Below are 12736 nucleotides of genomic sequence, written 5' to 3' on the forward strand. Positions count from 1 at the left end.
ACACGTTCACAGCTGTTTCCTCACCACTTAGAGACCCTGCGTGTCTCTCACTTACAGGAAACACACAAAATCAGAACTCATCATTGAAATGAATGTCGTGCTTTGACATGTTTCTATTGGGGTTCTTAACACATGCAACGCAAACACTGTTCTGTATAATGAGCTAGTCTCATCCACCCAGCCGCAATGAAACACAACGAGCTAGTCTCATCCACCCAGCCCCAATGAAACACAACGAGCTAGTCTCATCCACCCAGCCCCAATGAAACACAACGAGCTAGTCTCATCCACCCAGCCCCAATGAAACACAACGAGCTAGTCTCATCCACCCAGCCCCAATGAAACACAACGAGCTAGTCTCATCCACCCAGCCCCAATGAAACACAACGAGCTAGTCTCATCCACCCAGCCCCAATGAAACACAACGAGCTAGTCTCATCCACCCAGCCCCAATGAAACACAACGAGCTAGTCTCATCCACCCAGCCCCAATGAAACACAACGAGCTAGTCTCATCCACCCAGCCGCAATGAAACACAGCGAGCTAGTCTCATCCACCCAGCCCCAATGAAACACAAAGAGCTAGTCTCATCCACCCAGCCCCAATGAAACACAAAGAGCTAGTCTCATCCACCCAGCCCCAATGAAACACAACGAGCTAGTCTCATCCACCCAGCCCCAATGAAACACAACGAGCTAGTCTCATCCACCCAGCCCCAATGAAACACAACGAGCTAGTCTCATCCACCCAGCCCCAATGAAACACAAAGAGCTAGTCTCATCCACCCAGCCCCAATGAAACACAAAGAGCTAGTCTCATCCACCCAGCCCCAATGAAACACAACGAGCTAGTCTCATCCACCCAGCCCCAATGAAACACAAACGAGCTAGTCTCATCCACCCAGCCCCAATGAAACACAACGAGCTAGTCTCATCCACCCAGCCCCAATGAAACACAACGAGCTAGTCTCATCCACCCAGCCCCAATGAAACACAAAGAGCTAGTCTCATCCACCCAGCCCCAATGAAACACAAAGAGCTAGTCTCATCCACCCAGCCCCAATGAAACACAAAGAGCTAGTCTCATCCACCCAGCCCCAATGAAACACAAAGAGCTAGTCTCATCCACCCAGCCCCAATGAAACACAAAGAGCTAGTCTCATCCACCCAGCCCCAATGAAACACAAAGAGCTAGTCTCATCCACCCAGCCCCAATGAAACACAAAGAGCTAGTCTCATCCACCCAGCCCCAATGAAACACAAAGAGCTAGTCTCATCCACCCAGCCCCAATGAAACACAAAGAGCTAGTCTCATCCACCCAGCCCCAATGAAACACAAAGAGCTAACAATCCACCCAGCCCCAATGAAACACAACGAGCTAGTCTCATCCACCCAGCCCCAATGAAACACAAAGAGCTAGTCTCATCCACCCAACCCCAATGAAACACAAAGAGCTAGTCTAATCCACCCAGCCCCAATGAAACACAACGAGCTAGTCTCATCCACCCAGCCCCAATGAAACACAACGAGCTAGTCTCATCCACCCAGCCCCAATGAAACACAACGAGCTAGTCTCATCCACCCAGCCCCAATGAAACACAAAGAGCTAGTCTCATCCACCCAGCCCCAATGAAACACTTGAGCTAGTCTCATCCACCCAGCCCCAATGAAACACAAAGAGCTAGTCTCATCCACCCAGCCCCAATGAAACACAAAGAGCTAGTCCATCCACCCAGCCCCAATGAAACACAAAGAGCTAGTCCATCCACCCAGCCTCAATGAAACACAACGAGCTAGTCTCATCCACCCAGCCCCAATGAAACACAACGAGCTAGTCTCATCCACCCAGCCCCAATGAAACACCCGAGCTAGTCTCATCCACCCAGCCCCAATGCTCGCTACTTAATCTCCAAGAAAAAACGAAAAAAGTGCCAGAAGCATGGTATTAAAAGCTGCAGTGTTCAAGTTCTATGAAAAACAAAAAAAATTCCCTGGGCTCTGCTCACTGTATTCTTTATCAATCACTCACATCTCCTGCACCACAAAGTACACCTTTATTCACATTCCTCAAAGAGGTAGATAAGTAAGATGCAGGGCACTAGCTTGCCACATGCCACTGTGTGGCACCAGTGGCCTACTTGCTACTGATCCCTCTTGAGACTTGAATGTTCTGTCCCACTGCCATGCTGTCCAGTCAAGCCTCGCTCAGTCCATCCCATGCTGCTGTCCTGTGCTAGTCCAGGTCCAGCTCAACGTCCAGGTTTGGCAGTGCGGTGCGCAGCATTTGAACCGTCTTGTCTTTCTCCCGTACTCCTGGCAGGTCACTGAGAAGCAGCCTCTCCAGGTTCCTACAAGGATTTGCAACCCAGGTCAGATTTCATCATCACCGCTATATTCATGAGTGATTTAAAAAGGTATGTGAAGAGGCTGTTTTATGTTTGAAGACAATGAATTCCCAAGATGAGGTGCCAGCAATTGGTTCTGTAATGGTTAGAATTGGTCAGACTCACTGTATCACAGGAGTTATCCCGCTCAATGAATTACCTGCTAGAAATGGTTTTGCAGTACCTTTACCAGTACAGAACAGACAGCATTTGAAGCATGGGCCTGCTTTATCCAGCTCTGCTGATGCGATGTGCAGTCTGGAATCTATTTTCTTAACGCCTGGCTGGGCTCTTGTCAGCGCCCCCTGTGGTCAGCGCAGTTTGGGGGTGCAGGGGTGGCTCACCTGAGGTGGTGCAGGGCGAGCAGCCCCCGGTCAGTCACATTGCCGCAGGACACCAGCTCCATCCTCAGCAGGCTCTCCTGCAGCTTCTCCACCTTGCTCAGTCTCTCCAGGCACGCGTCCTCGATGTAGATACACTTGCACAACTTCATCTCTTCAACGTGCTCCAGGCCATCTGGAAACAGTCAAATCACATTTGCAAGTAAGCAAACTGCAGGAGGCGTTTGCCCCAAAAAAACAACAACAAAAAAACACAACAGTCCTGTACGGTCAGTGCCAACTATTTCACATTCAGATTACTGAAGAGTCAGGAATGCAAGGCTGTACTGACATGAGCACACAATGTGAAATGCAATCAAGTCGTTTCGCACGGTTTAACCAGCTTCGTTCTGCACTCCTCTCGCCTCTAAACTGCACAAGATGACGAAAAGAAGAGACACCAGGAATGGAAATAAGACTCCTGCTGCATAACAGTTTCAACCATTCCAGGTTGTAATACGAGCTTGATTAGCCACAGTGTTATAAGTATCACACTCAGGTGTGTCTGATAAAACCAGGAATGGCTCAAACTGCTGTGCAATGGGAGTCTAATTGCCATCCCTGGACACCACTGCACACTACATATCACTTTGGCGTTCGTATTTACTCACCCAGGTGGTCGAAGCCCCTGTACATGATGCAGGACTCGGTGGCGTCGATGGCCTGGATCTTGTACCTGCTGATCGGGCCGGTGGGGAGGCCGTTGTAATCGTGCTGCCACCTGTCGAAGCCCTGGAACCGGACCTTCGCCCCGCAGCGCAGGAGCCACTCCGAGGCAGCCCGGTCGGGACCCACCGCTTTGATACGCTCGTAATCCACCCTGGGGCGAGGGAACGGGAGAAACAAGGAGGGAGGGGGCACAGTGGAGTTAGGTACAAGCGACAGTCTCATCTCAGACCCACCGCTTTGATACGCCCGTAATCCACCCTCTTGAAGTACTAGTTAAATAGGTTGTTTTGTTTCCACGTTCTTTTTTCTTTAATCTCTAGCGACACCTGCTGGTGGTTATTGATCACAGCACCACAGATCTACACCTGCTGTTTCATTCTGACACCAGACAGAATGGAATTGGGATATAACCGCACCCTACTTGTGACAAAGAACCTCCAAAATACATTGTAAAATATTCAATACCACGATACATTAGATTAGAAGGACTGTCACGTACATAATAGGTAGAGAGTATAATAAAAAAACAATGGCACTCCCAGAATGAACCCAGAATGAACCTTGCTTACTTGTTGAACACTGCATTCAGCCAGCCCCAGAAATGCCTGCAGCCGCTGGGTAGAGAGGCCTTCTGTACTGACAGCAAAGTCTGGGCTGTCTTTACCAACAGCTTCATCGTTTCAGACTGAAAGAAAGACTGCGTTACACAGAGAGACAGAGTTTACACAGCACTGGGCTGTGAGCCTGGTGAACAACGTGAATCGGTGGCTCAATCAAATTCTCTTCCGTAAAACATGTGCTATTCCAAACTGAATGAGGCAGGCTTGGTAATGTAACACTATAGTCTGGGGCCCGGGGATTAACCTGGAACACTATAGTCTGGGGCCCGGGGATTAACCTGTAACACTATAGTCTGGGGGCCGGGGATTAACCTGTAACACTATAGTCTGGGGCCCGGGGATTAACCTGTAACACTATAGTCTGGGGGCCGGGGATTAACCTGTAACACTATAGTCTGGGGCCCGGGGATTAACCTGTAACACTATAGTCTGGGGCCCGGGGATTAACCTGTAACACTATAGTCTGGGGACCGGGGATTAACCTGGAACGCTATAGTCTGGGGCCCGGGGATTAACCTGGAACGCTATAGTCTGGGACCCGGGGATTAACCTGGAACGCTATAGTCTGGGGCCCGGGGGTTAACCTGGAACGCTATAGTCTGGGGCCCGGGGATTAACCTGGAACGCTATAGTCTGGGGCCCGGGGGTTAACCTGGAACGCTATAGTCTGGGGCCCGGGGATTAACCTGGAACGCTATAGTCTGGGGCCCGGGGATTAACCTGGAACGCTATAGTCTGGGGCCCGGGGATTAACCTGGAACGCTATAGTCTGGGGCCCGGGGATTAACCTGGAACGCTATAGTCTGGGGCCCGGGGATTAACCTGGAACACTATAGTCTGGGGCCCGGGGATTAACCTGGAACGCTATAGTCTGGGGCCCGGGGATTAACCTGGAACGCTATAGTCTGGGGCCTGGGGATTAACCTGGAACGCTATAGTCTGGGGCCCGGGGATTAACCTGGAACGCTATAGTCTGGGGCAGGGGGATTAACCCTATAGTCTGGTCTGGGGCCCGGGGATTAACCTGGAACACTAACGCTATAGTCTGGGGACCGGGGATTAACCTGGAACGCTATAGTCTGGGGCCGGGGATTTGGAACTATAGTCTGGAGCAAGGGGATTAATCTCACCCTACAGGCATAACTGTCACGTACATAATAGGTAGAGAGTATAATAAAAAAACAATGGCACTCCCAGAATGAACCTTGCTTACTTGTTGAACACTGCATTCAGCCAGCCCCAGAAATGCCTGCAGCCGCTGGGTAGAGAGGCCTTCTGTACTGACAGCAAAGTCTGGGCTGTCTTTACCAACAGCTTCATCGTTTCAGACTGAAAGAAAGACTGCGTTACACAGAGAGACAGAGTTTACACAGCACTGGGCTGTGAGCCTGGTGAACAACGTGAATCGGTGGCTCAATCAAATTCTCTTCCGTAAAACATGTGCTATTCCAAACTGAATGAGGCAGGCTTGGTAATGTAACACTATAGTCTGGGGCCCGGGGATTAACCTGGAACACTATAGTCTGGGGCCCGGGGATTAACCTGGAACACTATAGTCTGGGGCCCGGGGATTAACCTGGAACGCTATAGTCTGGGGCCCGGGGATTAACCTGTAACACTATAGTCTGGGGCCCGGGGATTAACCTGGAACGCTATAGTCTGGGGCCCGGGGATTAACCTGGAACGCTATAGTCTGGGGCCCGGGGATTAACCTGGAACGCTATAGTCTGGGGCCCGGGGATTAACCTGGAACACTATAGTCTGGGGCCCGGGGATTAACCTGGAACAGCTATAGTCTGGGGCACCGGGGATTAACCTGGAACGCTATAGTCTGGGGCAGGGGGATTAACCTGGAACGCTATAGTCTGGGGCCCGGGGATTAACCTGGAACGCTATAGTCTGGGGCCCGGGGATTAACCTGGAACGCTATAGTCTGGGGCAGGGGGATTAACCTGGAACGCTATAGTCTGGGGCCTGCATTGTTAACCTGGAACGCTATAGTCTGGGGCCCGGGGATTAACCTGGAACGCTATAGTCTGGGGCCCGGGGATTAACCTGGAACACTATAGTCTGGAGCAAGGGGATTAATCTCACCCTACAGGCATAATCCTTCTGCTCCAAGATGATTTGCCCTGGCAGTTGTATTGACATCACTTCAACTGTTGGTGTCGTATTTTTTAAACTGTATTTATTTATTTATTTTTAGCCTGCACAAAGTGACGTTGTGCAAGTCGCTATAGATGACAAGGTCAGAATGGCAATGGGCCTTGGCAATGAAACTTTAAAATATAACATCGGGATAACCTGAAACACACACCGAGGCCAGAGCTGCAGCATTACAGGGAGGTCGAAGATAAAAACAGCACAATTATAACCATACACGTCATGATAAGTCTACATAATATATGGCATTGAAGACTACAATAAGGAAAATAAAAAAAAATGCTATCGTCTTTTCATACAGGCAAACTGCAGACACAACAATAAAACAGACCACAATGCACAGTGATACTATTACTAAATGCAAATACCGCACAGGACGACTGTCTCACAAAACCGCAGTGCTTACCGAAGAGAAAAATACCGACCTATCTTTAATTGCTTTGCGTTGTTCTCCAGCAATGCTGAGTTTGCCCGTGATAACAACCCTAACCCCCTCTCCTCGGGACAGTCCCACACGCCTTACTGACAAACTCCCAGACCACGCCCCGAGCCGACCTTTCACCCAGTCACGGATCAGCCTTCTCGTCTCCCATTGGCCGAGATTCCTGCTTTCGCCGCTTGTTCGATTTCAATGGGCAGAGGCGGCTGGATTATTTTGGGGATAAACAAACAAACAAACAAACAAACAAACTTGTTTACAATGCTGCTTAATGCAATCTATTTTTCTTATGTGTGGGGGTTTTACACATTACCTGACACCAGTTCAAAATAATTACTGTGGTTGGCGACGTGAAATAAACACGCGGAGCTGTCCATAGGTTATTACAGGACCCCGCTTTATAGATCTGTAGCAAACGATATAGGAAAATGTAACTATTTATAGAAACTGGTGTGACCTTGTGACAGCAATACAATGAGTTATGGTTGTAAATCTCCCTCCCGGCCTGTCAGGGCGCTAAATAGCGAAAGGAGAAGTCTCTGGACGGGCTGCCGGACAGTTCGTAGTCTGGAAGGAAGCGGAACGTGTTGACCTGGAAGGTAAACGAGGTAGCAGCTGAAAGCTATAGACTCAGCTGTAATAGATTACCGAGGGGTCATGCGGGGCAGCATAAAAGGGGCCAGAGAAACGCTATTTGCTTTCAGCAGGTCTGTAAGCAGCAGCTCGCTGCCCGTGACATTTGAACCCGATACCTGCTCTATCATTTGCATTAAGGGCCAGTGTCCCCTGCGTCCATGCTTCCGGTAATGTCTGGACAGCGTCTTGGGTTGTCCTGGAAAGCAAACTGTAACGTGAAGCAAAGCTGAATGAGTAAGAGCTGTGTGAGTAACCCTATCTAACACTGCATACTCTCATCTCCGCCCTCGTTTTATAAGTGCTGGTAATAGAAATGAAATAAACAAAAAGCACGGTTATGAAATCCTGTGCAGAATTGAAGGGCCCTGAGGGAGTCTTAATCGCCAACAGTGAGTGAGCTCCAGATCATGGAAAATATCCTGTTGAGTGTATTCCACTGGGCATAGTCACAAAAATTGCAAGTTATATATATATATATATATATATATATATATATATATATATATATATATATATATATATATATATGTATGTGTGTGTGTGATTTAAATATAGTTTCTTGAGTGTCCTGACGTTAATTGAATTAATCAAAGCATAAGTTAAAAGGGGTTTCCTTGAAGTGTCTCCAAACAGCTGGCTCCATAATTCAAGTCAAGTTGGCATTACAGGTAGTTAGAAAATAGCAGATTTTAAATTGAAGAAGCACAGGCTTATCAACTGAACTCCTCTTGCAAATGAGTTTGAGAGTACAGACCCTCTCTCTGTTTTAGTGCCCTTCCAGACCCAGTTTGGAGGCCATCAGGTCACAATCCTTAATCTTCAGTCCTAAATCAACTGATCAGCCTGGTTGGTTTGCAGTCCACAGAGGTCAGGTCTGGGGGGAGCTGTGTGTTGGACGGATCTCACTGACTGTGTATCTGTGGCTTCACACGCTGACAGCAGGGCCGCTGGGTTCCAATCCGCTGGATTTTGTTTACTTGTTTACCCACAGCAGTAACTGGCACAGCCATCTCGTAAATCAAACACAAGTAACTAGAGTGCAATTACAACTGACCAGATTCAACTAGAGTGTGATTACAACTGACCAGATTCAACTAGAGTGCGATTACAACTGACCAGATTCAACTAGAGTGTGATTACAACTGACCAGATTCAACTAGAGTGCGATTACAACTGACCAGATTCAACTAGATTGCAATTACAACTGACCAGATTCAACTAGATTGCAATTACAACTGACCAGATTCAACTAGAGTGCGATTACAACTGACCAGATTCAACTAGAGTGCGATTACAACTGACCAGATTCAACTAGATTGCAATTACAACTGACCAGATTAAACTAGATTGCAATTACAACTGACCAGATTCAACTAGAGTGTGATTACAACTGACCAGATTAAACTAGATTGCAATTACAACTGACCAGATTCAACTGGATTGCAATTACAACTGACCAGATTCAACTGGATTGCAATTACAATTGACCAAATTCACTGGCTGGCTCTCTGTGAAGCTCAAACCTGAATCAAAAGGTTCTGTCACTGCGGTGGCTCTCATGCTTCACATGCAGGGTAAGTATTTGTGAATGCCTATGGATTAAGGTGATGAGATTTCTTGGTGAAACCACCAGAAAGCTATTATATATGTAGTTCTTGGTTAACAGTTAAGGCTGCTTAGTCCCTGCGTGGGGTTTCATGTCCAGGCAGGTGAATAATGGAAGGTCGTATTAACTCAGTGACTGCTTTCTTTATTCTGTAATTTCTGGGTTGTCAGTAGAAGATTATTATCATTGTGTGTGTTACAGGCAAAGACCAAAATCCACACATTCTGTTCAGGTTAAGAACATACCAGGCACTGCATCAAATTCACTGAGCGTGATTGTTTCTGCAGCTGTGGATCCAAGCGCTTTCTTTAAAAACAACAGCCACTGGGTTTGCAGCCTCACCAAGCCAATACAGGACCATGCCATGACAGGGATGGAAATAAGACTCCTATTGCATAGCACTTTCACCCGTTCCAGGTTTTATTTCAAGCTTAATCAGCCACAGTCCATAGGTAATGTCTTATTTGGGTGTGTCTTATTAAGCTCATAGTAAAACCAGGAATGGATCAAACTGCTATGCAATGGGAGTCATATTTGCATCCCTGCATGAAAACAGTACAGTACACATGTGTTACAAGTCCTCAATATCCGACTAATATCCGCAAGTGCAAGGTTGTCAAGGTGACAGGGTCTAATGTAATAATACAGAAGTTCATCTGCTTGCTGGTGTGTTGATGTGTTATCCAGTGTCACAGATACTAACTGAACGACCCAAGAGTCACACGTGGTCAGTGCAGATCAGTCTCCACCAAACCCCCTGGAAGAGAGCTACAGCACACCAGGAGATGAGAGTACCGGAAAGAAGTATCACACAGCTGGTGTTCGAGGAGTGAGGCTAGGTGGTGCATCGCCCTGCTGTGCTCCCTAGTCTCTGTAGTAGTGTGGTGCATCTGACTTTGCAGGTGTGATGACTCTGTGTGGTGTGTTGATGAGCCAGTTGGAATGAATTGTTCAGGGAGTGAACCCGTCAGGGAGTGAACTGTTCAAGGAGTGATCCGGTCTGTGTTCTCCCGGCAGGGGTCTGCGGAAACTGGTCTTCAGGAACCTCGTCTATGGAGTGGGTGAGATGTACAGGGGGATCTGACAATCTGGACATTGTCTATTGATCAATATGTAGTACTGTACTTTTTTCTAATAGTTTGGTAATAATGAGTTTGTATACATTTAAATAAACGTTTTTTTGTACACGTGTGTGTGTACTTCCAGGTTTGTGTTCCTTTTTTTTTTTTAAAGAGGTCAATTGAACTGTGTACGAGTTGACTGAATGTTTGATAGTAATTGCTTTGTACATATAATGTATTTACAGAGACACTTATTAATTGTTACCATCTGTCCAAGCAAGCATGTAAAAAGAGTTATAGTTTAATATTAAATATGGGGCTGGATTACCTATTACTTTCGTGCTGTAAGTGCTGTACACATTGAAATGGGAAACAGGCTTTGTGTGCTTGCATAATCAAGTCAATTGGAAAGATTTGTCCGCAGGGGGGCAGTGTTTTAAAATGGACAGACATATATCGAGTCAACCTGGCTGCGGAGAGAGAGAGAGAGAGAGAGACGCTATCTCCGCTGTGCACCCACACGCACTGGGCAGGACGCTTTTCACACGATTATAAAACGTGGGATAATACGAGCTATTATTAGTGGAGGACATACATACGATGCTCCCCTGATTGTTTGTTTTTTTTTTAAAGGTCTTTTTTGAAATGAGTCATGTCACTGAATGAAATAATAATTCGTGCTTCTGGGGTTTTTTCACAGATGATTCATTCAACTCCACAATATTATTTTGTTCGAGTGGTTTATTTTGTGTTTTTAAAAACTATTTTTAACAGGCAAAGCCTGTATATAACTGGTCAATATGAACAGTGTGTGTGTGTGTTTAGAAGTTGCTCCATAAGTTATATAGACTGTACGATTGAAGTGCCACAGACTGCATGAAGGGATCTGGATACGAGAGAGGCTGGTAACTTCACACTCTATCTCTAGTAACGTGTAAGTAGTTTCAACCCAACATTTCCACTTTGCAGGCTCGGTACACTATGTCTTGACAGTGATCGTATGGGGTAGGGTTGGTGAAGCGTGTTGATTTGAATTTGAACTCAAATGACCAGGAATTGACCTTAACATGAAACTGACAGCGTTTCACACAGCAGGCTGGAGACGCCTCCTATCGTTTAACGATGCATTGAAGAACCTCGATCTCGGAGGCATTGCCTTTCTGAATGCGGCAGTTTTTATTTGTTTACTAAACCACAGCACAAGACCTCATCCGTCTCGTCTCCCGGTATCTCATGCACTTGAAATAATTCTCTCCTTTGCAATAAACTGGAGCTTATTAAAGAATGAAGGAAAAGAAACGCTCTGAAAATATGGCCCGTAACCTTAAACCCGATTCCCACCCAAGCCGGACTGTATCATCTGGGTAAGCGCAGCTGAAGACTGACAGGAGGAGGGGAGGGGGTCTGTGTGATCACCCTGACATACTAGAATAGCAATCCCATTCCCTCCCCCCGGAGCACGCTGCTGCTGTGACGCACACACACAGACGCAAGACTCACGAAGCGAGCAAGTGAGCAACAAGGATTTCTTCACAGAGGGACCCGGAGCAGCAGACAGGAAATAATGCGTGTTGTAGAACAGTAGAATAATAATAATAATAATAATAATAATAACAACACCGTAACCGGATGATAAGTAAATCACCCTGCTTGACTGAGAGAGCGAGATCGGCGTGGCGTTTGCAGAGTCACTGTATATCAATCTATACAGCTTGTCACAGAAATCCATTTTAAGAAGCAGCTGAAGAATCCACGCTTGCTTTTTGCAATTGAGATTGAAATGGACTGATTGCAGAATATCCCGCGGCACCACCAATTCAATCATACAATATAATCAAATACTGTGTTACTGTGTGCGACTGCTTGAGACGCCGGTGCCCGGACTATGCTTGCGCATCCTGTCGTACTACGACTAGTCCCGGTCGTGTTTGTTATCTTTGCAAAGAGAGAACAGCAAGCGGCCGTCCACGCAGGATCTGGGATCCGCTGATCGAGTGTTTTCTCGGGAGGGAAGGATCTGGGATCCGCTGATCGAGTGTTTTCTCGGGAGGGAAGGATCTGGGATCCGCTGATCGAGTGTTTTCTCGGGAGGGAAGGATCTGGGATCCGCTGATCGAGTGTTTTCTCGGGAGGGAAGGATCTGGGATCCGCTGATCGAGTGTTTTCTCGGGAGGGAAGGACCTGGGATCCGCTGATCGAGTGTTTTCTCGGGAGGGAAGGATCTGGGATCCGCTGATCGAGTGTTTTCTCGGGAGGGAAGGATCTGGGATCCGCTGATCGAGTGTTTTCTCGGGAGGGAAGGATCTGGGATCCGCTGATCGAGTGTTTTCTCGGGAGGGAAGGATCTGGGATCCGCTGATCGAGTGTTTTCTCGGGAGGGAGGGACTGGCATGCAGCGGTGAAGCCCGAGCGCTCCCCTCTATCAGTCCTGTTATTGGGTGTTCGCTATCCAGCCGCAGCGCTGCTTGTGGGGGAGAAGGAAACCAAGCGGTCGCTGCTACATTAACAAGAAGTGCGGATATCGCAACAAATTAAACCACAACACAACAACAACCCAGGAACTTCGTGATTCTTGCTTTTGGTGTTATGTTAAAGAGGGGAGTCGTTGCGTGCCGCCTTTATTATTTTTCTCTGTACGGATTTGTATTTTGTTGTTATTGAGCCCTGAGGGGTATACATTTATTACAAAGTAACTGTTTTTTTATTTGTGTTTTATTTATAAATTATTAAAAAAAAAAAAAAAAAAAAAAAACATTATTTTGTTCGGTCATATTGTGA

At 47.1% G+C, this 12736-nt stretch overlaps 1 protein-coding gene across 3 annotated transcripts; it reads right to left on the reverse strand.

Annotated features, from left to right (window-relative positions):
* Positions 1–1767: 1767 nt before the first annotated feature.
* On the reverse strand, positions 1768–6775 carry LOC121323941 (ATP synthase subunit s, mitochondrial-like). 3 transcript variants are annotated; one of them, XM_041265281.1, is made up of 5 exons: positions 6642–6775; positions 5267–5394; positions 3376–3584; positions 2729–2900; positions 1768–2348 (listed from the first exon to the last, which is right to left on the reverse strand). In XM_041265281.1, the coding sequence occupies exons 2-5, from the start codon at positions 5371–5373 to the stop codon at positions 2234–2236; spliced, it is 603 nt and encodes a 200-aa protein (XP_041121215.1). In that variant the 5' UTR covers positions 5374–5394; positions 6642–6775; the 3' UTR covers positions 1768–2233. The 3 variants fall into 3 exon arrangements, with proteins under 3 accessions (XP_041121215.1, XP_041121214.1, XP_041121213.1); XM_041265280.1 differs by having other exon boundaries at positions 5267–5382; positions 6642–6773; XM_041265279.1 differs by lacking the exons at positions 5267–5394; positions 6642–6775 and adding an exon at positions 4003–4141.
* Between the last annotated feature and the right edge of the window lie 5961 nt (positions 6776–12736).

Source organism: Polyodon spathula, chromosome 12, assembly GCF_017654505.1.
Source record: "Polyodon spathula isolate WHYD16114869_AA chromosome 12, ASM1765450v1, whole genome shotgun sequence".
In the NCBI taxonomy this organism is placed as follows: Eukaryota; Metazoa; Chordata; class Actinopteri; order Acipenseriformes; family Polyodontidae; genus Polyodon; species Polyodon spathula.

Coding starts and splice junctions, on each gene's coding strand:
- LOC121323941 (XM_041265281.1), bottom strand. CDS start 5,373: ATGAAGCTGTTGGTAAAGACAGCCCAGACTTTGCTGTCAGTACAGAAG. Junction 3,585..5,266: donor CTGAATGCAGTGTTCAACAA/GTAAGCAAGGTT, acceptor CCCTCGCCCCAG/GGTGGATTACGAGCGTATCA. Junction 2,349..2,728: donor CTCGCCCTGCACCACCTCAG/GTGAGCCACCCC, acceptor AAATCCTTGTAG/GAACCTGGAGAGGCTGCTTC.